The sequence below is a fragment of the Panthera onca genome, chromosome D3 (genome assembly GCF_046562875.1).
Source record: "Panthera onca isolate mPanOnc1 chromosome D3, mPanOnc1 haplotype 2, whole genome shotgun sequence".
Lineage (NCBI taxonomy): Eukaryota > Metazoa > Chordata > Mammalia > Carnivora > Felidae > Panthera > Panthera onca.
The window spans coordinates 15394834-15422736 of NC_138350.1; the positions used below are offsets into that span (position 1 = coordinate 15394834).

General features: G+C 44.2%; 1 protein-coding gene across 2 annotated transcripts; it reads left to right on the plus strand.

Annotated features, from left to right (window-relative positions):
* Window positions 1-168: 168 nt before the first annotated feature.
* Window positions 169-26720, plus strand: DYNLL1 (dynein light chain LC8-type 1). Of its 2 annotated transcripts, none has more exons than XM_078435710.2 (3): window positions 169-407; window positions 24689-24826; window positions 26391-26720. In XM_078435710.2, the coding sequence occupies exons 2-3, from the start codon at window positions 24695-24697 to the stop codon at window positions 26526-26528; spliced, it is 270 nt and encodes an 89-aa protein (XP_078291836.1). In that variant the 5' UTR covers window positions 169-407; window positions 24689-24694; the 3' UTR covers window positions 26529-26720. The 2 variants fall into 2 exon arrangements, with proteins under 2 accessions (XP_078291836.1, XP_060484811.1); XM_060628828.3 differs by lacking the exon at window positions 169-407 and adding an exon at window positions 24355-24489.
* The last annotated feature ends 1183 nt before the right edge of the window (window positions 26721-27903 follow it).

Here is a 27903-nt window from a genome sequence, read left to right on the forward strand (position 1 = left end):
AAAGGGGACGCGCTGCGATGACCGCGCGTGCGCGCAGGCCGGCGCCCCCTGTAGGCGCGTGTGGGCTCGAGGGCGACTAGAGAGAGAGATTGGAGTCCCGTGAATTGGGTTCGATTCCCAGAATTCCTTGAAAGCAATTCACTCGCCTAATTAGTGCACTTGAGCGAGTGACTCAGGCTTCCTAGGCCTCAGTTTTCTGCCTCTGTAGCGCCGCCTGCCTCACAGGCTTTTGTGAGCATTCCCTGTGGCGACGCGGGCGGCGGGCGGAAGGGACCCCGCGGACTGTCACTCTGCTTGCGGGGCGCCGGAGGGAGGGAGCCAGGTCCGGGCCGCAGGCCGACCACGCTGCGGTCTGAAGGAGTCCCGGACGGTGGGCTGGGTGGGGCTGTCGCGGCCCTCAGACTCAGGTCAGTAGCCCTCTGGGTGACCCTGCCCCCATTTAACACTTGCTTAGAACTGAGGTCTAAGAACTGACGGGGAACTAAAGTGGGTGTGACAGCTGAGATGGCCTCCGGAGCTTGGGCTGTGACATTCAAGGGAGACACGGAGGGAGTTAAAGAGTCTTAAGCATCTCGGCTGTCGTTATGGAGTGCTTTAATCCTCACCGGGGATGGAGGGATTCCAGTGTTACAGGTGAGAAAACTGAGGGGATCAGGATTAGAAGCCGAAGCCGTGCCCCCAACCTGTGGGCCGAGCCTTTCAGGAGCTCGGGTAGACACTCACCTCGGCACTTTTTCACATTTACTTCCCATAGTTCAGGGCACTGAACGTGGGGACGCTCCAGAAATAGAGGCCTTGCATCACAAGAGTCTTGATCGAAAAAGAGCTTTCCTATTAAAAACGAAACCTCTGTGGATTGATGCATAATGGGCAGATAGGCAAAAGCAAACACAGCGGAATGTTAACTGTGGAATCTAGACGGTGGGTGCGTTCAGTCTGTTCAGTGCACCATTCTTTAAACCTTTTTGTATGTCTAGAAATTTGCATAATAAATGGGGCAGGTATGAAACTTGTTAAAAACAAACTCTGGTGTTCGTGTTCTGCCCCGGTCGCCAAAAAAACCAAAACCCAAAAAACCCAACTCTGTTAATGTTAGCAATGAATAGCAACGGAATAAAACCAAACATTTAGGGGCGCCTGGGTGGCTTAGGTGATTAAGTGTCCGTCTTTGGCTCAGGTCATGATCTCACAGTTGGTGAGTTCCTGCAAGCATCAGGCTATTTGCTTTCAGCACAGAGCCTGCTTAAGATCCTCTATCCTCCGACTTTCTCTCTGCCCTTACCCCACTCTCTCTCAAAAATAAACATTTAAAAAAATTTAATATGAAGGTACAGTAGTTGATTTGTGCTTATACCACCTCTGAGCCTTTTAAAATCAAAACAGAAATTAGGCACTCACGCATAACTACTGAGTGTACATCCTTTTTGAAAGGCAGATTGTGATGGTATACATCAGTCCCTGATAATATACACATACCTTTTGGTCCAGTAATTTCACTTGTAGGATTTTATCATCAGGAAATATGAAAATGTTACAGTAAATTATGTTCATTGCATTTTGTGCAGTTAAAAAAATGGAATGCTTGATAATAAGGGAGTGGTCCAACATAATAATATTGAATGTTACACAATTTTTAAATGATATTTTGAAGGATGCTAAGGTCATGCTAATTTAGTTATAATTAAAACGAATTTAAAATGGTGTTTAGGGGCATCTGGGTGGCTCAGTCAGTTAAGCACCCAACTCTTGATTTCGGCTCAGGTTATGATCTCATAGTTCAGGAGTTTGAGCCCCACATCAGGCTCTGCACTGACGTTGCAGAGCCTGCTTGGGATTCTCTCTCTCTTTCTCTCTCTGCCCCTCCCCTGCTTGCACTCTCTCTCTCAAAATAAATAAATAAATTTTATTTTAAAAAATAAATAAAATGGTGTTTAATATGTATGTTATACACATGTAAATATATATTCTCAAGGAATCTATTAAACTGGTTGACACCAGTTGTTTCTAAAGAATGCAATTGTGGGCATTTTCACTTTAGACCTTACACATTTCTGTAAAGCTGAATATAGTTACTGCAACTCTGTTTCATTTTTATATTCTGGGGAAAAAAAGTAAACAAAAATTTAAGCAGTGTTGCCCAGTTCTGTTCAAGGGAATACACACACACACACACACGCACGCACACACACACACTGGAGAGGGGAAAAAAATATATATGTGTGTGTGTGTGTGTGTGTGTGTGTGTGTGTATACACACACACACACACACACACATATACATTACTTGTAACAAAAAAGCATAGAAGAAAATAACTCCAAATGTTTGTGGAGATACCTTCTTGTTGGAAATGATTTCTATATTTTTATTTATGCTTTTCCGTATTTATCAAATTTGTATTTGGCATGTACTACTTTTATAATTGGAACAAAGCACAATAAATTATTTCTAAAATAAAACAGAACCATCTGTTGTATTCTGGATTATGTAAAGCTTCTAGTTGTTCTTTGCTAGCCTTCAGAAGTCAAGCAGGAAAGAGCCCTGGCCAAATATGATCTTGAGTCTAAGTACAAAGCCTTACTTATAGGAGCTTACATATCCTAAAGGCATCCAAAAGTCCAGATGCCTTCCCATTTTGGGGGTATGTTTAGGTGTGTTAATACCTCTTTCTCAGTCCTGCCACTCCTACATGGTTGTTGCCTGGAAAGACCAAACCCAAAAAAAAAAAAAAAAAAAAAAAAAAAGCTATTGGAGTCAGCTAAGTAGCCTACTAGTACTCTAGGTGGAAGATTGCTTATAAATAGTAATGATTCAGCATATATTGTACAAAGTCCTAAGGCATGCAATCCCCAGAGGGATTCATACCTAGCCTAGAAAATGTGCCCTTATGTGGAGATATGGCAACTACAGCCTTCCTAGATTAGAAGGAACACAGCTAAATTTCTAGGGGTCGTTTATGATCATCCATGGAACCCCAAAGGGTAGAGTTTTTTTTCTGTGAATTCAGGTACTAACCTTTGCAGTTTAGAACACAAACGAGGCCAGAATTATAGCTTAATGCTTAAAGGGCTCATGGGTTCCATTCTCTACTAAGGCCACAGACCCTAGGCAGGGATGTGCTTTTGAGCTTTTGCTTATTTAGTTATTCAGCACCATTGAGTCCATTGCTATAGTTTAGGCCCTGTAGGAGGCCCATGGCATGTGGTAATACAATTCTGTCCTCAAAGTATATTTCAAGTTGTTATTCAAACAGCCATTGAGAGCCCAGTTGCAATAAAGGTAAACTGCTGTGAGACCGCCTAACACAGTCTTCAAGATTATAAGAAAGGCTTGCAGGAGATGTTTAGGCTGAGCCCTGAAAGACAGTAGGAGTTAATTGTAGGGAAAAAGGGGTGGATTTTTCAGGAAAAAAGGACAGCATGACAGATCACCTCCATAGAAGAGAGAACACAACAGGAGTGCCTGTGTGGCTCAGTTGGTTAAGCATGCAACCTAGGCTCAGGTCATGATCTCACATTTCTTCGGTTCAAGCCCTGCATCAGCCTCTGCACTGACAACACAGAGCCTGTTTCAGATCCTCAATCTCCCTCTTTCTCTGCCCCTCCTCTGCTCGCTCTCTCTCTCTCAAAAATAAGTAAACATTAAGAACAGAGCACATCAGACCAGGGGCAATCCCCACTGCCCTACGGTATAGCTGAGCAGAGGGTTCAAGTGGGGAAGATGGGGACAAGGAGCTGGCTGGGGCTTGCAAAGCCTAGTAGACCATGTTATAGAGTGTGGACTCTACTGAAAGCAGTGAGTAGCCATGAAGGGTTTTAAGGAGTTATGCTGGGATGAGATCTTTTCAGAAGGAAGTGGCAGTTGAGCAGATTAGAGATATGGAGTAGGAGTTACAGAGTCTCTGGGAGGAGACCAAGAGCTAATTTGACTAGAGGGCAGCTGCAGGATAGTAGGGAAAGGAAAGGGAGTGAAGGAGAGGTGTGGCAATAGCTGCCATAATGGGGGGTGGGGGGAGGAGGAGAATCTTGGGCAGAGATGAGAGACCAGAAGTCTCTGTAGGAAGTATTGCTATGTAATTGCAGTGTAAGCCCCCTCCTGTGACTTCATACATTCCTTCATTTAAAGCTACATTGTCCACTAATGATTTTGGAGTTGGATTTTTATTGTTCTGGGAGATATGACAATGTAGTCAGGTTAGCCTAAAGGTAGCCTAATAGGCAAGAACAGAAGAACAGGGATAGCCCCAAATGGCCCATTGACTAGCAGGTTACACAGAGAAGTAACATGGGAGCTGGCACAGGGAGACACCAGTTGGAAGACTGTGGCAGTCCTCCAAGCAAGAGATGTCAGTGGCCTGATGTAAGGTGATAGATACTAAGGAGATGGGTTATCTCAAGGAAAAGATATCATAAGGACATGGGAGATGAGATAGGTTGGGTGTGGGGCCTGAGAGAAGAGGAGTCCAGGTTGATTTCCAAGTCTCTGGCTTAGAGAACTGGTTATGCAATTGTAGCATTCTAAAATGGGAATAAAGCAGGAGGTGATCTATAGGGGATGGACGATGATGATGAGTTCAGATGTGTATGGAAAACATAAAGAAGGATAAGAAATGTGATGGCTCTAGGCTCTATGTGTCCACTGAAAACAGAATTCCAGGTGCATGACCTAATGATGGTGGATGGGCATCAGAGTCCTCAGATACATGGGATAGGACTGCTGTTCCCACAGGGATAAGCTTTCACCTAAAATACATAGGAGCTCAATAATGTCAATCATTCGTACCATGAAGATAAGAATGGCACCAATGGAATTATCTTCATCTTGAAGACTTTCATCTTGGCAGACTATGAAGAGTTAATGTATTTCCCACAGCAAGCCGTTCACCCCAAAAAATAATAAAACAATTATCAGTAGGGATAAAACATTCTGCGAACCAGCCCATCTGGTTTTCTCCCTTTCCCTATGACATCAGTTCCCTCTGGCATGCCAACAAAATGTTTTCTTCTGTGTCAGGCTCAGTCATGAGTTTCTCCCAGACTCTGGTCCTTGGGAGCAGCGGACTGAAGAAGTGATGGGGGAGTAGACCATTGGTGGGAAAATGAGTCATCTGAGAAAAACTGGTCCAGGCTGCCAGGGAGAGCTGTGGGTTGTGTCACTGTGGAACATGTGCCTAGTCACATCACCCAGGGAGCCTTCTCTTTGTTATTCTTTGCCACTGTATTTGTGTGATGGAGTAAAAAAAAACATATTCTGCAGAGGTCCCTAATAGAGAAATTTGCTGTGCAGGGGAGGAAGGGGAGAAGCAGCAGCAGACTAGGTTTGGAGAGGGTTTGGATGGGGGTGCAGAGAGCTTTCAGGAAGCAAGTGCCACGTGTGGGAGGATGAGAAGAGGAAAAAGATAGGAAAGATAATTCAAGAAGATTTGCAGTGTGTTGTGAATATTATTCCCCTTTGTTGTCTCCTTAAGAGACTGCAGAAAATCCTTAGTATTTGTTTTTCAATTATTTTTGGATAAGCTGATGTTTCTTTGAATGTGACCATCCAGGTAGGAACCCTGGTTTTACATGAGGAGGTACATTTAAAGCAGTGAGCATACTGAATTTGTAACAGCTTTGTTGCTTTATTTTTGTCAGCTTGCTCTATTCTGAGATGGAGTGTTCAAATAGCTTGTCATATCAGGGCTTCTTTGTCTTGGATTCAGGGGCATCAGGGACCAGTCAATGACGACTGCCCCCCTGCCACACACACACACACTCAACTCCCACCCCAATCTTTCAACATTGTAAAAGTTGTAAAGTCAGATGTAAAGGATTGCACATTGAAAGAAGAGTCTTTTTTTCTGGGGAGAATAGCCATGTGATGCTGTCCAATCGAACTTTGTATGATGATGGGAACATTTGATATCTAAGTTCTGTGTGGTAGCCATTAGCCACATTTGGCTATTGAGCACTTGAAATGTAAGAACTCCAACTAAGATGCTGAACTTTTCATTGTGTTTAATTGTAATTAGTTAATATGACTTTAAATAGCCAAATGTGGCCAGTGGCTACCATATAGGATGGTGCAGTTCATCATTCTCAAAGGTCACACCCCCCAGAAAAGGTTAAGAACCACTGAGACCAATCACTTCCCTTTACAGCCATGTTATGTTGGCACATAGTAGGTGCTGTTAAATAACAACAACAAAAACAAATTTTAAAGATCTAAATGACTTTATTTTTTTTTTAATTTTTGGTTTTTTTAATTTTATTTTTGAGCGGGGGGGAGAGAGAGAGAGACAGAGAGAGAGAGAGAGAGAGAGAGAGAGAGAGAGAGAGAGGGAGAGGGAATGAGTGGGGAAGGGGCAGAGAGAGAGGGAGACACAGAATCCGAAGCAGACTCCAGGCTCTGAGCTATCCACACAGAGCCTCACACAGGGCTTGAACCCATGAACTGTGAGATCATGACCAGAGCTGAAGTTGGATGCTTAACCAGCTGAGCCACCCAGGTGCCCCTGACTTTAGTTTTTTAACTTTATTTATTTTTTAGTAATCTCTGCACCCAACGTGGGTCAAACTCAAGACCCCAAAATCAAGAGTCACATGCCACTCTGAGGCAGCCAGGCACCTCTCTAATTGGCTTTATTTATCAATTCATGAATCAGGCAGCATCTAGTCTAGCTAGTAAACAAGAATTCCAAAGGGCTATAGAAGAGGAAACATTTTTAAAGGTAGAGAGGGAGTGGAAAAAAGCAAATTATTAGCAAAGAATCCATTGTTTTAAGCAAAGTCATCCTCCTGAGGGGAACTGAAGGGAGCCTATCAGTAAATTTCCTTGTGTTAACCAGAAAATTCCCATGTTGACTGGTTAAAGATTCCATTTCTGGGGGGGTTGAAACTGCAGTTAGGTTAGGTGTTAAGTCTTGGTTTACTGACTTGGAGCCTTAACCTCAGTGACACTATTTTGGGCCTGTGGTTTTCTTTTTAACAGTGCTTAATAAACACCTGTTGACTTTATTAACTAGTACTTAAAAAAGATTTATTCTAGCTCCAGAAAAGGGGAACTAAGGTACAAAATGACAGACGGACTCTTCAAGTTCACCAAGTTTTGTTTTCTCAGCCCCAAATTCCTTACCCTCAACCCAGAAATTTTCCCTAAACATTCTCCACCCTATCACGTACCTTTGAAACTTATTTCACAGCCGAATTAAACCAGAAACACAAGCAAAGGGTTGAAAGAGTGTGAAATGATTAATGAGAGTGCTAATGATTTTTTTTTTTGATGCAGCAAGAAGATACATTTATTTAATAGAATCTTAATGTTTTTGGACTCAAATCAATTTTTTACTAAGCAGATTTCTAATGAGCTGTGTCAATATAATTTGGTAATGGCACCTCAAAAATAAAAACACTCCTTAAAGCTAAACAACCAACCAAACAAACAAACAAACAAATATGGGAAATATCTGGAGATTTTATTTAATTTTTATTTATTTATTTTCAATATATGAAATTTATTGTCAAATTGGTTTCCATACGACACCCAGTGCTCATCCCAAAAGGTGCCCTCCTCAATACCCATCACCCACCCTCCCCTCCCTCCCACCCCCCATCAACCCTCAGTTTGTTCTCAGTTTTTAAGAGTCTCTTATGCTGGAGATTTTATTTAAGTAAAAAAAAAGAAGAAGAAGAAGAAGAAGGAAGAGCCGAGAAGCTTCTAAGCCACACATCCCTCAGTGCTAACACATGCACAGTAGCTGAACCTGCTTCTGTCTGGCTGAGGCTGGCTCTCCCCCTCAGTCAGCACATGTGCAGGGCTTCTGTCAATGTCACACTGACAAACATTCCCTGAAGCTAGGCAGCTGGGGACCAGTTTCTTTTGTTATTCCATCCTTTCTCTTGGGTTGCCAGACACACTCCTTGAAGGTACCTGCAGGAAACCAGATTTTTGTCCCATTTTGTCCAGATTTTTGCTTCTTCCCCAGCTCTAAGAGCCTACAGTGGTGCATGTAGCATCTGGGACATTGGTGGCTTCCCCACTGCTTGCCCACTTGACATTTGTTCATTCATTCAACTGATACTTATTGAGCCACAGAACCGCCTGGTGCTGTCATGGGCGCCAGGGACAAAACAGTGAACAAGACCCAAACTTGGGGTGCTTGGCTGGCTCAGTCAGTAGAGCGTGCGACTCTTGATCCAGGGGTTGTAAATTCAAGCCCTGCGTTGGGTATAGAGATTACTTACAAATAAAATCTTGGGGCACCTGGGTGGTTCGGTCAGTTAAGCTTCTGACTTCGGCTCAGGTCATAATCCTGCGGTTCATGACTTCGAGCCCCGTGTCAGGCTCTGTGCTAACAGCTTGGAGCCTGGAGCCTGCTTCAGATTCTGTGTCTCCTTCACTCCCTGCCCTTCCCCCGCTCTGTCTCTCTGCTGTCTCTCTGTCTTTCTCTCTCAAAAATAAACAAACAATGGGGTGCCTGGGTGGCTCCGTGGGTTGAGCGTCTGACTTCGGCTCAGGTCATGATATCGAGGTCCGTGAGTTTGAGCCCTGCGTCGGGCTCTGTGCTGACAGCTTAGAGCCTGGAGTCTGCTTCGGATTCTGTCTCTCTCTCTCTCTCTCTCTCTCTCTGCCCCTCCCCGCTCATGCTGTCTCTCTCTCTCTCTCTCTCTCTCTCTGTCAAAAATAAATAAACTTTAAATAAATAAATAAATAAATAAACAAACATTAAAAATAGTAAAAAATAAAATAAAATCTTAAAAAACAAAATAAAACAAAACCAACCAAAAACCGCCAAACTCTGCCCTCACACTGTTCACAAACTACTAAAAACGAAATTGCAGTGAAGTGGGATATGTGCTACAAGAAGTACAGGGTGCTTCTGTAGCTCTTAACCCAGACTGGAGTGGGGTGTTCAGGGAAGGCTTCCGGTGGGGGCAAGGGGCTTGGGAATGGCTTCTAGGACCTGAAGAAGAAGCTGGTGTTAGCCAGACACGAGAGGAGAGGAAAAGGAAAAGCATGTGCAAAGAAAGCTGGGAGGGTCGGAAGACAGCTGGGTGCTCTGGGGGAAACTAAATAGTTCAGCACAATAAGGCCAAGGGTTGAGGGTGAGGGGTGTTCTTTCTCCTTCTAGAACCACAGGTGACTTAGGGTGAGAAGCCCTAATGTAAATCAGAACCAAGCTGGGTTAGAGTATACATTAAGTCCTAAGTATTTCAGCACTCAATGGAAATCAGTGTGAGTTGCCTTTACCGTACAAATGTTTATTGTATATCCCTGAATAGCATGATTGTAAAGGGGAGTTGATGTGCGGGCTGGGGGGAGGAGAAGGCCTGAGGGGAATATAGTCTCACAGTCTCAGAGGGGACCATGAATAGCAAAAGGGTGCTTGTTTGGGAACCAGAAGGAGAGCAGAACAGGACCAAGCAAAAAAAAAAAATCCAATGATCCCTCTTGGCCCTGGGGAGGAAAGGCCACAGGAGGAATCACTGAATACAGGGATCCTGAGTACAGGAGAGCTGTATTCAAAATGCTAGGATATTTCTTAATAATAACTATGATTCCCAGGGCGCCTGGGTGGCTCAGTCGGTTAAGTGTCCAACTTCGGCTCAGGTCATGATCTCATGGTTTGTGAGTTCAAGCTCTGGGCTCTGGGCCGAGAGCTTGGAGCCTGGATCCTGCTTCAGATTCTGTGTCTCCCTCTCTCTCCGTGCCCCTCCCCCACTCACACTCTGTTTCTCTCTCTCTCTCTGTCTCTCTCTCTTTCTCTCATAATAATAATAATTATAATAATAATAATATGATTCCCTAATAATAACTGGAAGCAATCTCAAGGTCTATCCAGAGGGGACCTGTCACATGGGAAATGTGGAAGCCTGAACACTATGCAGAAGTTACAAAAAACAAGTCCGTTTATACAGGTATGAAGAGATCTCCAAGATATTTGTAGAACACCTACTGTGTGCACTGGGTTAGTTGCTAGGGACTCAGCAGTGGAGGAGACAAAGTGACTGCCCCCTGGAGAGATACCCTATTTCCACATCCTTATCTTGGCTCTTCATGATGTGCCTCCCCCAGCTTCTCTTCACCTCCCACTGCTCCTCAGCCAGCTTCTCTAGGATCTGCTGTGTCTGAAAGCATACACTTGTTCTTTGTAGGGGCTACCTCTTGAAACACTGATTTCTCCACCTCTGCCTCCCCAGTCTTTTGCCTGGCCAAACCCTCCGCGGCCTCCAGGTCCCTGATTTGGTGACTTGGTATTCAGTGGTGGCAAGAACAGTGTGACCCCAGTCTAGAACTTCCCTCCTAATTTGTACCTCTGGAAGGCTTAGTTCTGTTGCCAATCTGTCTAAGCATAATCTAGCATCTTTCTATCAAGTTCTGTACATCTTATTGGTATTTTAATTGGAACGGTGTTAAATCTACAAATTTACACGTGGAAAATTTTTTCATTCACGCTATATTTGGCCTTCCCATCTAGAACCTTGATGTTACTTTCCATTTATTCACATCTTTTTTTTTTAATTCTCTCCTATTTGTGGCTTATAATTTTTATATCAGTTGAAGTCCGTGTATCTAACACTGTGCTAATACTCAGTGATTTTCTCTGGTGTCTTTTTTTTTTTTTTTTTGATACGTAATGTGTCATTTTTCCATATTAATTCTCCAATTCTCCCACACCAACTCTGTGTCCAACAATTCAATTCAATTCTGACACTACCCAGAGTTAGTGCAGAACCCCACAGGCTAAGGGCTCAGCACTGTAAGACTTATCTTTACTTTAGGAGAGGGCTGCAAATGGGGTTCTCAGTTTACCCACAACTTTTTTTCTGGCTGACTACAAATTTGAAGGCTCCAGCAGACTGAATGTTTATGTACCCCCCAAATTCATATGTTGAAACCTGTCCCCCCGTGTGATAGGATTAGGAGGTGGGGCTTTGGAGAAATATTAGGTCATAAGGGTAGAACTCTCATGAATAGGAATATTCTCATGAATAGGCCCTTATAAGAGAGACCTCAGGAAGATCCCCCTACTCCTTCCACCATGTGAGGACACAGGGACAGCCGGCTATAAACCAGGAAGTGGGCTCTCACCAGAACCCAACTGTGTCAGCATCCTGATCTTGGACTTCCAGCCTCCAGAACTGTGAGAAATGAATTTTGGTTGTTTAGAAGCCATCCAGGTTCTGGTGTTCTGTTATGGCAGCCCAAGCAGACTGAAACAGGAGTCCCAGACATGGAGATGGTTTTTAGAGCCAGGAAAATAGAGACTATGAGAAGTGGCCCAAAGAGTGAGACCCAAAGAGTGAGACTCCTTCCTTCAGAGGTCAGGGACAAGGGGTGGAACAAATAGGTGAAGCTGAGGAGGAGCACCCAGGGAGATAAGAGAACTGTCAGAGTCCAGGGGGTCCTGGAACCTAAGCAAAGAATGAACTTCAGAAAGAAAGAAAGCAGGAGCGCCTGGGTGGCTCAGTCGGTTGAGCCTCTGACTTCGGCTCAGGTCATGATCTCGTGGTCTGTGGGTTTGAGCCCCGCGTCGGGCTCCGTGCTGACAGCTCAGAGCCTGGAGCCTGTTTCAGATTCTGTGTCTCCCTCGCTCTCTGCCCCTCCCCCGCTCATTATCTGTCTCTGTCAAAAAAAAAAAATTAAAATTAAAAAAAAAAAGAAAGGAAGAAAGCAACTGTGACGAATACATCAATGAAAATGCTAAGAACGAGTCACCAGATTTAGCACATGGCAGTCACTGGGCACCTTGATGAGCCGTTTTGGTGCAATGAATGGAGGAGACAATGGACAATGGCAGATGGCTCAGTCCTTTCAGGTTGCTATAACAAAATACCACTCACTGGGTGGCATGTAAACAACCAAAATTCATTTCTCATAGTTCCGAATAGGAGATATTGAGAGAATAATCCTCCAGCCTTATCCGCGGTTTCACTTTCCACCATCTCTGTTACCCGCGGTCTCAGTTACCCACGGTTAACTGAGGTCTGGAAGCAGATGATCCTCCTTCTAACTATACTCAGAAGGTCACTAGTAGCCTAACACTGTGTCACAATGCCTGTGCCATCACCTCAATTCATCCCATCACGTAGGCACTTTATCATATTATCCTCTCACATCGTCACAAGAAGGGGAGTCCAGTACAATAAGGTATTTTGAGAGAGATCATATTGACACAACTTTTACTACAGTATATTGCTATAATTGTTCTATTTTATTATTGTTGTTAATTGTTAGCAGAGTCATTGTTGTTAATCTCTTACTCTGCCTGATTAAGAAATTAAACTTTATCATAGGCATGTCCGTATAGTAAAAACATAGTATATATCTAGGATTCTGTAGCATCTGCAGTTTCAGGCATCCACTGGGGTCTTGGAATGCATCCCCCACAGATAAGGGGGGACTAATTATATAGGTAACTCTTTGGAGCTGAATGGGGTGGTAGCTAGAGGAGAATGTATAGTTAAGAGAAAGGCATTTATGAAAGATGGAGAATGCTGCAGGATGTGTGTACACTAATAGGAATAATCTAGTAGATGGGAGAAATTAAATGATGCAGAATTTGACCAACTAGCAATCACAGGAGTGAGAGAAGATGGGCTCAGTACCAGGGAGATGACTTTAGATAGGAGCACTCATGGTTCATGCCTGGTACCTGGAGGGGAGGCAGTACGTGCATACACCTGAGCGTGGGCAGGTGGAAATGGTGGGAATGTAGGGAAGTTAATTAAAAGAATGAAGCAGATTTATACGTCATGACATGGAAAACTCAGAAGCACCCCATTTTGGTAAAAAGAAGAAAAAAGGCTATTAAATACGTTTTTAAAAATCTAACTTTAACAGCTGTTATCTTTGAATTGCAAGATTACCAGGAATGTTCTTTTCCAGATTCTAAATTGCTGCGGTGTTTGACTTTCATACAATGAGTACCTATTGCTTCTGAAAGTAGAATAAAACAAAGATTATTTTTAACTTTGAAGGATGTTCATCAGAACAAAGCGTTGTTACAATGCTGAGGAATTGAAACAACCCGAGTGTTCAATGATAAGAGCTTGTTTCAAAAAGTTATGGATGGAAAATAGTTATGGATGGATTACTGAGGATCTATGAAAAGTTATGTTGTAGAAGTCTTCCAAGGGCATAAATAGCCTTTCAGAGTGAATGGTGGCCTCAGGACAGTCCATGTGTCTTCACCAGGCTCACAAGATGCCAAAGGTCTGGCTGCTGCCCCCTCTTCCAGCTTCATGTCTCCCACTCCCCAGATCGCTGCTCTGTAGCCATGTTGGCCTTCCTTCAGTTGCCAGTCTCCTTCGAGCCTTCAGGCCTTTGACTGTGCTATTCCTTCCACCCGAGAAGCTTCTGTACATCCCCTTCTGCACGTTCCTGTTCCTTTAGATTGCTCCTCAACTGTGACTTCCCAGGAAAGCCTTCCTTGCCTCCCAGGCTTGGTCACAGCCCTCATTAACAGAACTCATACTAGCCTACCTTCTCCGTCTTTGCATTTGTCACAACTACACTCACATTATCACACGCATCTTGTTCAACGCCCGCCTCCTCCACGTATAAAATGTGAACACCATTAGGATGGAGTGATATCTGACTTACTTCCTTTCATGTCCCTAGTGCCTAGATGGGAAACTTGTACAAATAGGTATTTAATAAGTATCTGTTGAAAAAAGTGAATAAATGACTAAGGGCACGACAGGAACTCTCAATGTTTATCCTTTAAATGGCCAAAGCACTTAGGAAAAATTAATAGAGCGTCTCTTGGGCAGGTGCCTAGGGATATACATCTTTATACCTAGCACCTACCTTAGGGCCTGGCCCATGTTAAAAGCTCAGATAATGTGGCTAGCTGAATAAGCATAACCTCTTCCATCTTCAAGTACTTCTCCCTCAGTGGTGATCTCATCCAGTCCCATGGCTTTAAATGTCATCTATAAGCTGATGACTCCCCAAATTATAGCACCAGCCTGGACCTCTTCCCAGAACTTATATATCCAACTACTTATTTATCCAACTCTCCACTTATATATCCAACTACTTACTTATCCAACTCTCCACTTGGAATGTCTAATAGGCATCTCAAACTTAACATGGCCAAAACAACTTTTTGTTCCTGATTTGGCCAGCCTTCCCCAACCCAATCTATTCTTCTGGTTGCTTAAGCCACAAGTCTTAGAGTCATGCTTGACTCCTCTCTTCCCTCACACCTTGCATTCAATTAATCAGCAAATCTGTCAGCTCCACCCTCAGAATACATCCAGAAGTCAACCACCTCTCATCCTAACTCCTGCCTTGTTCAAGCCATCTGATGCCTGGCCTCTCTGCCTCCACTGGCTTCTGTACACTCTATCCTCCACCCAGTAGCCAGGTCATCAAATCTTGGCTCAAATTGCACCTTATCAGAGAGTCCTTCCCAGAAACCTCTATTTAAAATAAGACTCCTGGGGCGCCTGGGTGGCTTAGTCGGTTGAGCATCCGACTTTGGCTGAGGTCATGATCTCACTGTTCCCTAGTTCGAGCCCTGCGTCGGGCTCTGTGCTGACAGCTCAGAGCCTGGAGCCTTCTTTGGATTCTGTGTCTCCCTCTCTCTCTCTGCCCCCCCCCCACTCATGCTCTGTCTCTGTCTCAGAAATAAACATTTAAAAAAATAAATAAAATAAGAATCCTCATCCTGTCACCCTTGGTTCTCTTGTTCTACTATATTATCATCCATTGCACTTATCAGGGTATGACGTATTTTTGCTTGTTTATTATCTTTATTCTCCTGTTAGAATATAAGTTCCATGAAGAAGGGACTTTGTCCATTTTGTTCTCTTGTACATTCCTAATAGGGTTCTGGTCACCAATCACTATATATGGGGAGGATGTTTTCCCTCACACCAACAAGCAATTCTCTGGACACCAGCTGGATGTTCTGTAGTTCAACTCAATTCTGACACTATCTACTCGGAGATAGCATTAGAGCCCACAGGTTAAGGGCTCAGTCCTCTTAAGACTGCCGCACCCGCCCCACTTCAGAAGCCAGTCTCAAGCCCAGGTTGTTACCTGTACTTCTGACTAACTGGCTATAAATCAGAGATTTCCATGCCCCTCTCCTTGGGTTTGATTAATTTGCTCAGGCAACTCGCAGAAACCAGAGAAACATTTTATTTACTAGGTCACCAGTTTATTATGAAAGGATATAACTCAGGAACAGCCAGATGGATGAGACACATAGGGCAAGGTATGGGGAGAGGGCTCAGAGCTTCCATGCCCTCTCCCGGCATGCCATTCTCCCTGCATCTCCACGTGTTCACCAACCCAGAAACTCTCCAAACCCTGCCCTTCTAGGGTTTTATGGAGGCTTCATAACATAGGCATGATTGGCTAAATCACTGCCCATTAGTGATTGAACTCAATTTCCAGCCCCTCACCCCTCCCCTGGAGGTCAGAGTGGAGCTGAAAGTTCCAACCTTCTGATCACGTGGTTGGCTCCACTGGCAATCAACTCTCCTTAAGTACTTTCCAAAAGTCACTTTATTAACATAAACAGTAGAGAAGGACTTATTATGATAACAAGACACCCATTTCACCCATTTCAGGAACTGAGACTAGAGACCAAATGTCATGACAAAAATGCTGCCATAGAGATGCAAACTGATTATTTACAAATAAAATGACAGAATAGCTGAGATTTGTTTAAAAAGAAAAAAAAGCTACTGCCATTTCTGTAACTGCTCAGGAAATTCCAAGATTTTGGGAGCTGTGAGCCAGGAACCTGGTTGAAATATATATTTATATATTATTTATTTATATATATAAAAATATACATATATAATTTATATATATTATATATATATATATATATATATATATTTCTCATTATAAATCACAATATCATAATCCTCAGCACCCTGAACAATGACTGACATCTAGTTCTCTCAAAAATCTCTCAGCAGTCAGGAATGAAGGTCTGAATGAACTCTTGAGTTCTGGAGAATCAACTTTTCTCCCAGTCAGTGAAAAAGAATGCAGATGCCAGAAATCAGATACCAGCTACCTGTCCCTTTGTCTGGGCCCTAGAATAATTGAGATTTAACTCAGGCCACTTTGCATAGAATTAAAGAGTAACACTGAGGTCACTAGTGAGTCAGAGGGGGCTGTTAGCTCCTAGAGCAAACCTAGGTCCAGCTTCTTAGTGTTCTCTGGAGGGAACCTGTTCTGTAATTGTTGGATGTCTCATCCTTTCATCAGTAGTAGGCCTACCTGCCTTGTCTTTACACGGGGCTGTGAGTTTGGGATTTGTGACATTTGGACTCAGTCTAGGTTGTTTAGAACAATAGTTCTCAACTGGGGCCGTGTCACCCACCAGGGGACTTTTGGTGCTGTCTACAGACATTTTTGGTTGACAGTGGGTATGAAGTGCACTTGGCATCCAGTAGGTAGAGGCTATGGATGCTGATAACATCCTCCAATGCACAGGATGGCCCCCTAACAAAAAACTTTCTGGTCCAAAATGTTAGTGGAAAAATCCTGGTTTAGGGTAACAATGATAATTGGTAGCTGGCATTGTTGACTTCTGCCGTGTGCCAAGTCTTGCACTGTATACTTTACACACACCATCTCAATCTCCAAATTGTTCCTAAGAAACAAGGACTATTGCAATCCCCATTTTACAAATGAGAAAACTGAAGCTCAGAGAGGTGGACTTACCTAAGATTACACACCTTAGAAAGGGTAGAGGAAGTTGAGGTGGGCTACTAGGCTTCTCTGGCTGGATGTTCCTGAATTTATCTGCTGCCACCATGGACAGGAGACTGAACAGTAAGCCTTCAGAGGGGTCTGTCCACTCAGTCAAGGCTTGGCTATTGGCCAGAGAGGAGATTTTTCTTCCCTGAGTTGTCCTAGCCTGCATGGCCTCACTCTCCCTGCACTGCAGTACAGTACTTGGCTCTAAAGCTCAGTTCCCCTGCCAGCCCCAGGCTAGTGCCAGCCCTTCTCCATGGGGAAGAAGCTTCTGGATTCAAACCTAGGCCTTATCCACTCTCCCATGAAGCCCATCCTTTCTGGGCAGGAGTCCTTGAATCAACTCTGGGGGCTGCAAGGCCATATCTCACATGTCCTTTCAGGTAGGGAGGGCTAGGGCTGCTAGGTTGGTGACAGAACTGATCCAAGAAAGGGCTTGAGGTCCCAGAAAACCTCGGAAAGTAATCGCTGCACAGGACTGGGGACGGCGTAATCCTGGACCAGTGGCGAGTGGAGGTGGAGCAGGTAGTCACCCTTTCTAGCCTGTTTGTGTGAGGGTAGAGCTCCAAGCCCTGCAAGGAATCCCCCAACCTGCTTATGAACAATCCCAAAGGGCTTTCTGAAGGCCCTGGGAAAGTGTGGTGGCTAAAATACAAAGGTAGTTTTTCCAGAGAAGATCAAGACAGTCAAGGATCAATCTAGGGTCAAGTGTGAGAGGAAGCAATGCTGAATCAGTTTGAAATATCCATCCCTTCCATCCATCCATCCATCCATCCATCCAACATATACGTAGGGGACTTCTGCCAGGAGCCAGGGATGCTTAAAAGTCTCCAGGAACACCCATCAGCTCATTTTGTCTGGGGAGGTGGGACAGCTCAGAGGTTCCATCTACCATATGTGACTGTGGAGTCAGACCCAGCTCTTCTATTTCTGAGCAGGGTGACTTCTGGCAAGGGACCTCACCTCTCTGACCCTCTTTCCTCCTATGTGTAATGGAGAGACCAGCAGTTCTTGATATCCTTGTCATAGAGTTGTGAAAACTCAGTGAGACAATGTGTCCCAAATGCCTGGCATACAGTAGGGTCTCAATACACAACAGCAATAGCTACCTTTTTTTGTTTTTGTTTTTTTTTTTTTTTTGGACCTTGGTTAGGTCTTTAGACACTTTATTTATTTATTTATTTATTTATTTATTTAAATGTTTATTTAGAGGGGGAGAGAGAGCAAGCAAGCATGAGCAGGGAAGGGGAAGGGAGAGAGGGAGAGAATCACAAGCAGGCTCCACGCTGTCTGCAGAGCCTGACTAGGGGCTTGATCTCACCAACCATGAGATCATGACCTGAAATCAAGAGTCAAGAGTTGAACACTTAACTGACTGAGCTACCTCTGTATGAATTATTTAATACAATCCTTACCACCACCTTATCATGAAGGTATTAACTCCATTTAAAAATCGGGAATGTGCCCCTCTAGAGGTTAACTAACTTGCAGGAGGATGCACAACTTAGGTTTTTCCTAGGCAGATCTGTCTGATCCCAAAGCCTATGTTTGTAGAAATTTTGCCTCCTGCTAATTGTGATTTCCCATGGTAGGAATAGAAAATGCATGTTTTCAGGTTTAGAAGGTTTTTCAAGCAAATTTAGCACCTAGAAGTGGAGTAGAGTGAGTTGCCCAGACTGGTGAAGCTCTGGAACGCCAGGTGGGCCAACTCAGTGGGATCTGGTGAGGGAATTGTGACATTCATTCCAGGAGTTTGGGTTATTCTAGGGCAATTGTTCTTTATCTTCCGTGGGTTCTAAATCCCTTCATGCATCTGATGGAAACTATAGATCCTCTCGCTGGAAAATGCCTGTGAGCACAACACACATTTTGTGCATAATTCTAGGGGGATTGTAAAACCCAACCATGGACCCCTTCTAAGAACCCTCCTCCACTAGGGCAGCACATCCCAAGTGTGGGACCATATCACTAGTGGTCTCCAAGATCAGTTAAGCAATATGAGGACAAAATGTTTTATATTCAAATATTTATTTTATAGTTACTTACCTTACATTTATAACAAATGAGACTGGTTTTCCATTTATGGTCATAACATACATTTGCCTTTTAAAACATACTTATTTAAGAAAATAAAAGTTTAGGGGCGCCTGGGTGGCTCAGTCGGTTAAGCGTCCGACTTCAGCTCAGGTCACGATCTCGCGGTCCGCGAGTTCGAGCCCCGCGTCGGGCTCTGGGCTGATGGCTTAGAGCCTGGAGCTTGCTTCTGATTCTGTGTCTCCCTCTCTCTCTGCCCCTCCCCCGTTCATGCTGTGTCTCTCTCTGTCTCAAAAATAAATAAACGTTAAAAAAAAATTTAAAAAAAAAAAAAAAAAGAAAATAAAAGTTTAATTAAAGAAAAATATGGAATAAATAGTAGCAGAGGTAGGGTGCAGGTTTGGCAAAAATCATGAAGGATGATTTCGGAAACTTCTCTGAGGTTTCTATTTGGTGGCGTCATAGTGGTTTTACTCTGGTGTCATCTGAACTTCCAGAGGACCCTGGAAATGACCTATTCTCAGGCTTTCTAAATCTGATCAGATGGTTCTGATCAAACAAGAATGTGGTTTGTTGAGTCTCTGCTATAATGAGTTGTCCCCTTCCTGCTGCCAATCAAAACTACACCAGATATCATTTTTGTGGGGCTCTACGTGTAGGCATTTTGGTGCTATATCCATTCATTTATTCAGCATTCATTTAGCAAACATTATGTGCCAATTAGCAAGCATACACCACACTCCACTCACTCCCAGAAAATATAAAATCCTCAGCACCCAAGGACAAGCCAGTCTGTATGATGTGACAGAATACCAGATTTGGAGTCAGACCAGGTTCCATAAGTAGCTCGCTATGTAATCATGAGCAGGTCCCTTTACTTCTGTAGTATCTTTTTTCCTGACACAGTTTTTCCCCTCACCCCCAACACTAAGTACTTATTTTTCCATACCAATTCTTCAATTCTCCAACATCAACTGGGTGTCCAACAATTCAATTCTGACACTGACTTCCAGAGTTAGCACAGACCCCACAGGCTAAGGGCTCAGTCCCATAAGACTGCCCCCACTTCAGATGTACCTGCCCATGGGCTTCCCAGGCTACCTTCACTTCACCCAGGAGACTAAAAATTTGGGGATTCCCATGACAGCTTCTTCAGGTGTGATAATTCTCTAGAACAACTCACAAAATTCAAGAAAGCACTCTACTTACAGGAACAGCCAAATGGAGGAGAAGTATATTGGGGGTGGGGGTATTACAGATTTCCACGCCCTCTCCAGGGGCACCACCCTCACAGCACTTCAAGGTTTTGGAGCTTTTATGGAGATCTCATTATATAACATGGACACTGGAGATTCAATGTAATCTCCAGCCCCTCTCCCTTCCCAGGTGAGGAGATGGGGAGGGTCAGGGAAGGGGACATGACTGGGGTGGGAACAGAAAGTTTCAAACCTCTAATAACAGGGTTGGTTCCTCTTGTGACTAGCTATCTAGATATTTGAAGCTATCCAGCACCCTCCTCACAAAGAGTCACCTCATTGGCATCAACTCAGGTATCAGTAGTTAATAGGGGCTCATTATGAATAACAAAAGATGTTCTTATCACTCAGAAAATTCTAAGGGTATTTAGAGCTCTGTGTCAGGAATTCTAGACAAAGACTATATGTTTATATATTATACCTTCTCTGAGTCTCCTGAATACAAAAAGAGAGTATTCAACTAGATGAGAGGACCATAGGCCATATCTGCCTGCACTGTATTTTATTTTATTTTTTAATGTATATTTTGAGAGAGAGTGAGCAGGGAATGGGCAGAGTGAGAGAATGAATCCCAAGCAGGCTCCATGCTGTCAGTATAGAGCCCAAAAAATATTAAAACATTTTTTTAAAAATATTTTTTAAAATTTTATTTTAGGGAGAGAGAGCACAAGTGAGGGAAAGGGGGAGGGGGAGAGAGAGAGAGAGAGAGAGAGACTGACTCCTAAGCAGGCTCATGCTGAGCCTGGAGCCCAAAGTGGAGCTCGATCCCATGACCCTGGGATTATGACCTGAGCCAAAATCAAGAGTGGGACGTTCAAATGACTGAGCCACCCAGGTACACTAAAAACAATATTTATCACAAAAATAATCCAGGTCTCTGATCTCTCTTGAAAATCAGAAGATTTAGCATCACTGGGGCAGCATTCCCAAATGGCAGTATCTGCCTCACACCTTTGAAAGGGTTTTTCTATTTGTCATAGTTCCTACCACTCCCACCTACCTCACCTCACTAAGAGTTAGTGGCTGGGCCCCTGCATTCTGAAGTCCCTTCAAACCCCAAACCTATGATACTAGAAGGTTTAGGTTACTATTGACTAGAAGCTCCTTGAGGATGGGAGTGTAACTGATTCTAGGCACATATTTGAAGCATCCTTACTGCACAGTACATTTCTCTGATAATTAGGGGATACCTCACTGTGGAATGAATAGATAGGAAATAAGAAATAACTCTGCAAAAGTAAGTGCTAAAGGAATGAAAAAGGCAGCAAGGTTTTTGGTTCCTAGAAACCTAGGAGTTTCTAGGGGTTAAGCATAGCCCAGGAAGGCAAGGGTCTCTGGTAGTACCCTACTTTCCAATTTAAAATAATTAGAGTCAAGAGCTGGTTGAGATGAGTGGTACAAACACAGGAGATGCTAGGGAAGGCAGGTGCCACAAATGGAGGGAAAGTTATAGGCATTTATTAAAGAAAATCCTACTCTCTGTTAGAAAACTTTAGGAACACCTGTGTGACTCAGTCGGCTAAGTGTCCGGCTCTTGATTTAGGCTCAGGTCATGATCTTATGGTTTGTGGGATTGAGCCCCTAGTCAGACTCCTTGCTGACAGTGTGGAGCCTGCTTGGGATTCTCTCTCTTCCTCTCTCTTTCTCAAAATAAAAAAATAAACTTAAAAAAAAATAAAATTTTAACATTATCCCATTTCAAACTCCTTATCTTCAAAGTTATAAATAAGAAAAAGGCAGATTGTCTACTCAGCTAACTATAATAACACTGAAGTTAAGAGAATGGATTTTAGGTCATCCAGACCTAGAACTTATTAACAATGTGACCTTGAGAAAATCAACTTCCTAATCTATTAAATGGGGATATAAGACCTGGTAATTTTAATTCCACACATATTTAATTCAATGCATATTATATATTCAATGCAGACATTGAATTAGATGCTGAAGATACAGCAGTGAACAAGACAGGGATGGAGAGACAATAACCAAGCAAATAAATACATGAGATAATTCTTCTGAAGGAATAAATGCAACAAGTACAATGGAGTAAAAATAAGCGTTGTAGAAAGTCACTGAAGCGTGGTGGTAGAGGGCAGGTAGAGATGGGATGTCAGGGAAGGTGGCATTTGGGCTGTAATCTAAATGAGCAAAGAGGGGGGTGCCTGGGTGGCTCAGTCAGCGAAGCGTCCGACTTCGGCTCAGGTCATGATCTCACGGTCCGTGGGTTTGAGCCCCGCATGGGGCTCCTGTGCTGACAGCTCAGAGCCCGGAGCCTGTTTCAGATTCTGTGTCTCCCTATCTCTCTGCCCCTCCCCAGCTTGTGCTCTCTCTTGCTTTCAAAAATAAATATTAAAAAAAAAAAAAAAAAAAAGCAAAGAGGAAAACAGGAGGAAAGGGGTCCTAGGTCCAGCTGTTGTGAGGAATAACTGAGTGAATGAAAGCACTTGGTGGTAAACAACCACTCAATAAACAGTTGCTATTCTTATTATGGCATATACTTTACTCTCAGCTCCTTCTGTTCAAACAGAAGCTGGCCAAGCCATAGATCAGAGAGATAAATACATATATTTGAAAAAATATATAAGAAAAGTGTGTGTGTGTATATATATATACATATATATATACACACACACATATATATATATATGTATATATATATATATATATATATATATATATATATATATATATATATATACAGGCCCCCAAGACAGATACAGGCTCTGGAATCATGAGATTCCACAGCTCTGAATCATGCACCCAAGTCAGGTAGAAGCAGCAACCCAGCCTCACCCCTATTTCCAGCCCAACTTCTTCCTGAGGAGCAACACCATACAGAATTATTTTAACTCCTGAGACTCATAATCCCTCCATTGGAAACCTGGAACTTGGAAAAGCCTCTTAATTTTACTTAATTGATACGCACATGTGATGCCTGAGGCGCTCATTATTCCCATCTGTTTCTCTTTGGAGTTATGTGCCTGTCTGGTCCAATTGTTTTAAGGGGTTCTGGGTTAATGACAGTGAGTGGTCAAGAAGAAAAATGCAGAAATGTAAACAGAAAGCTTCTGGTTGCATGATGAGTCTGGTAACTTGCTTATCGAAGTTCAAAAACACATCATAGGCATTTAAGGGTTGGTCAAAATCTTGCTGGACTCTTGGGACAGTTCCATCAGCTGATAGTCTTTGATAAGATTCACTGAGCACCTAGTACATGTCACACATTGTGTTGAAGAACTTCAAAGGCATTATTCCTTCAATATTCCCAACATGCCTATGAAGTGGTTTCCTTTTATATTTAGTCCCCCTTCACAGATAAGAAAACTGACATCCAAACAGCTAGTAAATAACAATGCTGGGATATAAATCCAGATCTGACCCTGCTCCCCAACCCCCCAAGACCTAGCTTTTTTAACCACATAGTGGTTGGTCTCCCAAAGCCAGAGGAAAATACCTCTGAGGGATGCCTTTCTATCCATTTGGGCACCTCCGCCCTGGAGAAAATCCTCAACCAAGAAACTCCCACACAGGAAAGACTGCCTCATCAAAGCAAGAAGCCCCACCCTAGACACACACACCTGGGATCAGCACGCCCAAATCCACCCAGATGGCCCCCTAGCCCCTTAAAGGAAGTCTCCATTGCCCAGCAGGATAAAGAAACCCTCTCCCATTCCTGAAGACCTCCCCACCTCCCTTGGCCCACTACCCCAAATTTCAGAAGAGGAACGGCTATAGAATTTGCAGGACCTACTGCAAAATGAAAATGTGGGATCCCTTGTTAAAAAAACAAACAAAAAAAAAAATCAATAATTTCAAGAATTCGAGAGTAGAGCATTAAACCAAACCCTGGGACCCCTCTTCTCCGACTGCGCTGGTCACTTGCTCATAAAGCCGGCCCTGCTTCAGAGATACACTTTCAATGAAGGGACTGGCTACCTCAGTCAGAATCCCCAAATCCTTGGGACCTGGGGTGGAGGTGAGACGTACGTAGGACACCCAACTTCCCAAGATATTCGAGAACACCTTCGCAAATTTGGGACAAACTTCGAAAATTTGAAGGCACTTCTCCCGGCTTGGGCACAAAGTCTCCTCGCACCCCTCTGGTCTCTGGGTGGTCCTTACGACCCCGCCCCAGCTCCACCTTCGGGGTGTGTGGGCCTCACCGCGTGCAGCCCATTGCCGGGGCAACCGACGCCGCGAGAGATGCATTGTGGTCCGCAACAAAATGCAGGAGAAAGATCCTGAGGGAACCATTGAGGTCATGGGCCAATGGGAGAGTCCTGGGGGCTGCGTCAAGCCAATGGGGACGTTCGATGGGGGGCGGGGCCGGCGGGAGCAGGGCGGGGCCTAGGCACTAGGCGGCGGCGGCTGGCGTGGGGCTCCTTAGATGCGCCACGGCTTCGGTAGCGACGGTAGCTTCAGCCGGCTGTGAGCGTCGCCAGCCCCTCCCCCAGGAGACCGTTGCAGTTGGCCACCCCCTGCTCCTCGGTGAGGGACTCGGGGGCTGCGGTCGGCTTCATCGCCTGGTTACATCCCCCGACAGACTTCTCCCGCCGTTCGGTCCGCGCGGCCCGCGCTTTCTGAGAAGTGGGGTGGGGGGCGGGAGGAGCGGGCTGGGGGAGCTGGCGCCTCAGGCACAACCTGCACCCCAACTTCTTACCCCTTGCCGGGGCCTCGCCCCCCCCAGGTAACCATGTGTGACCGAAAGGCCGTGATCAAAAACGCCGACATGTCGGAGGAGATGCAACAGGACTCGGTGGAGTGTGCGACCCAGGCATTGGAGAAATACAACATAGAGAAGGACATTGCGGCCCATATTAAGAAGGTGAGGACGGAGTGCGGGCGGGGGGCTCGAGCCGTTTGCGCACAGCTGGGGCGAATCACAACTTAGTCCTTCTCCCCGATGCTGCGTCCCCAGGGCGCTTGGCAGAGGTCCTTGGAGGCACGCAGGGCAGCTCGGGTGTAGAGGATTCCAGAAAGGACGCAGATGAATTTTGCGCTCCTGATGAGAAGACCAGACCCTCGGCTCCTGAAGTTTTTTTTATTACCCAGCTCCGCGGGGGGAAAGCGCCACCTAGCAACGGTTTCTAGGATCATGGAGCAGCGATTCCCCCTTCTGCAGGATTCCTGCGCGGAGGATCCATCTGGGTGTTCCGGAGGGGCGGGGGGGTGCTGCGTGGGTGTTTCCAGCCGGGCCGGAGGGGGATGTTGCCAGCCTTTCAGTGGGGAGTTTAGTCGGCAGTTGAGGGAAAGTGGGTGGTGGTGGTGGTGGTTAGGGGGCTGGGGTGAGGGCTTGGTAAACAGCATTCTGTAGAAAGCTGGCAGGACTGCCAATTTCTCCGAGCTGTGTTTTCTGGAAGGGAAGGAAGCTGGCAGCCTAAGCCGTGGGAGGGTTCCCAGTTGAGAATAGGGAGATGAAAGACTTCAGATGGAACAGAAATACCTTTTTTGACCAACGCAGCAGTGCGTTCATCTAGCTTGTAAGAATGTTATACCAATAAGTCTGAAAGATGTTCATGCTGCATACACTGTATAAGAGCCGGCTTTTGTGTAACTCATCACAGAGACTTGTAAGAATTTTATAGAGAAAGGTTAGCTTTGGTCCCTGCCCTACAGTCGCCTAAGTGAAGAAATCATCACGGGCGTTTTGGTCCTCAGAGCCCCTTTGGGTGAGGAAAACAGGGAAAGTTGTTTCTGCAGTTTGCTGTCCTTGTGTACCAGGTGGTAGATGGGCACCATCAGGATAGATGTGGCAGAGAGGGCTACTGAAATTACAATTAAGGATAAAATCTGACCAGGTGGCTGTCGGATTCTGCTTCTAGCATTCTTTCTGTAGGAACAGTGGATTGCTGTGCCCCTTTCAAATTTTCACACAGTGGTTTAGATGTTAATTGAGGCTTTGCCCTTTTGGACATATTTTTGTTTTCATTGATAACTGGAGCGCGCTAAGGAATGGGGTATTTTCGGCTAAATAGTGACCATTTTGGATTTTGTGGTGCATGACCTACAGTAGGATAATTTTGACTTGTTCTGTTTACACATGACTTGATAGACTGAAACTGTTATCACCTGCTGTTAGTTAACAATATCACAAAAGATACGGAGGTGAAATTACCATGATAACAAAGCGCCCTTTGAGGCTGCCCTTTCTGCCTTTTACCTCCTCAACCCCCATTCTCAGCTTAGCTCAGACTGCAAGTATGTTTGCATTAATGCACTATGTAGGCAACTTGGAGCTGGGGAACATTCTTTCATGCTAAGAATTTGCAGATGCTAACGTTCCTCCTTTCTGCCCCTACAGGCTCTACTTATCTAGGAGGCAAACTGACCTCTGGTTTAGCACTGAAATTCTAGTGTTCTCTTTTTCTTCCTCCCTCTCCCCCCACCAGGAGTTTGACAAGAAGTACAACCCCACCTGGCACTGCATCGTGGGGAGGAACTTCGGTAGTTATGTGACACATGAAACCAAACACTTCATCTACTTCTACCTGGGCCAAGTGGCCATTCTTCTGTTCAAATCTGGTTAATCGCATGGACTGTGTCACACACCCAGTGATCCATCCAAAAACAAGGACTGCAGCCTAAATTCCAAATACCAGAGACTGAAATCTTCAGCCTTGCCTAGGGGAACACCTCGATCTTTGAACCTTTATTGTGTTGTTTTGTACAGGGCATTCTCTGTACGAATTTGTTGTGGTTATAAAACAATTAGCAAAACAGCTTACATTTGTATTTATTTTCTATTCCATATCTCTACCCCATGTTTTTCCTCCTCAAAATCCATTCCTTTCAAAAATAAATCTGTTGGAGAAGTGTGTGTTAGTTACGATTTGTTCAAATCTAGGTTTGAAGATGGCCCATCACTTGATCTTGACTAGGTTAGTGGGAGTCAGTCTTCGAAGTTGGTTTCTGTGGGATTTAATAGACTGGCCTGTGCCTCGTGCTCTTGTCTTTCATCTCTCCCATCCTGCAGCTGTTCTGCATGGAAGACCTACTCAGAAGTGCATGTTGAGAAATACATGGCAGAGAAACTTTCGGATTAAATATTATGGCTAATCTGATAAATATTATCCTTAAGTGCTCATTTTGTTAAAAGATGTAGAATGTTCTGGACCTTGGGCCTTGGGAGGTGATGAATGAATGTGTAGAACTTCACCAAAGCTTTCTATGGCTGTAAAATAAGCCAATTACAAAGTTGAGCTAATGAGAAATTTTCTGGGGTGTGGGCTATCCGCGCCCCCCCCCCCACCCTTTTCCTGCCTTGTCCCAAAAGGACACTCAAGATTAAAAGTGGTCTTAAAAAGGAAAATGAAAGTTTCTGAGCAGCAGCCGTCCATGTGATTCTAATAAAGTCTTTGCAGGAATTTAAACGTGTAAGCCTGCTGTGCTGTGCTTTAACTAGCTGTACTTAGAAACCCCATTAACAATTAAATGTGAATTGAGGCTTTCATTAAAAGACCCAATTAAAGCTGTGGATAAGTAACTTTCATTAAAGGTTTCCTGCTATCAATTTTAAGACTTAAGTCGTTTCTATGAAGAAAAACAAATATAGCAGACTTGACTTTTGTAGGTATAAAGGAAATATGCTGGAGGCTGAAACAACCCACGCTCATCTTGGGAAGCTGCAAGGAAGGTCCTGGCTTTCTGGTTTCCCTATATTTTCAGTGTTCACGTGAAGTCAGGCTTTTTATTTTACTTTGGATCTGTGAGATGCAATTAGGATTTCTGAGCAGCTGAGCTATTGCTAGCACAGAAGGGGAGGATAGAGTTGAGAGGACTCCAGCTTAAGAACAGCATTAGGTTGTAATATCTTTGGGAGATTATTATTACCAGAACTTGGCGTTTTAGGAATCGTAGTGAAATTGAGCTGTGTTAGGATTGGGAAAGTTTCAGGGTAAAGAG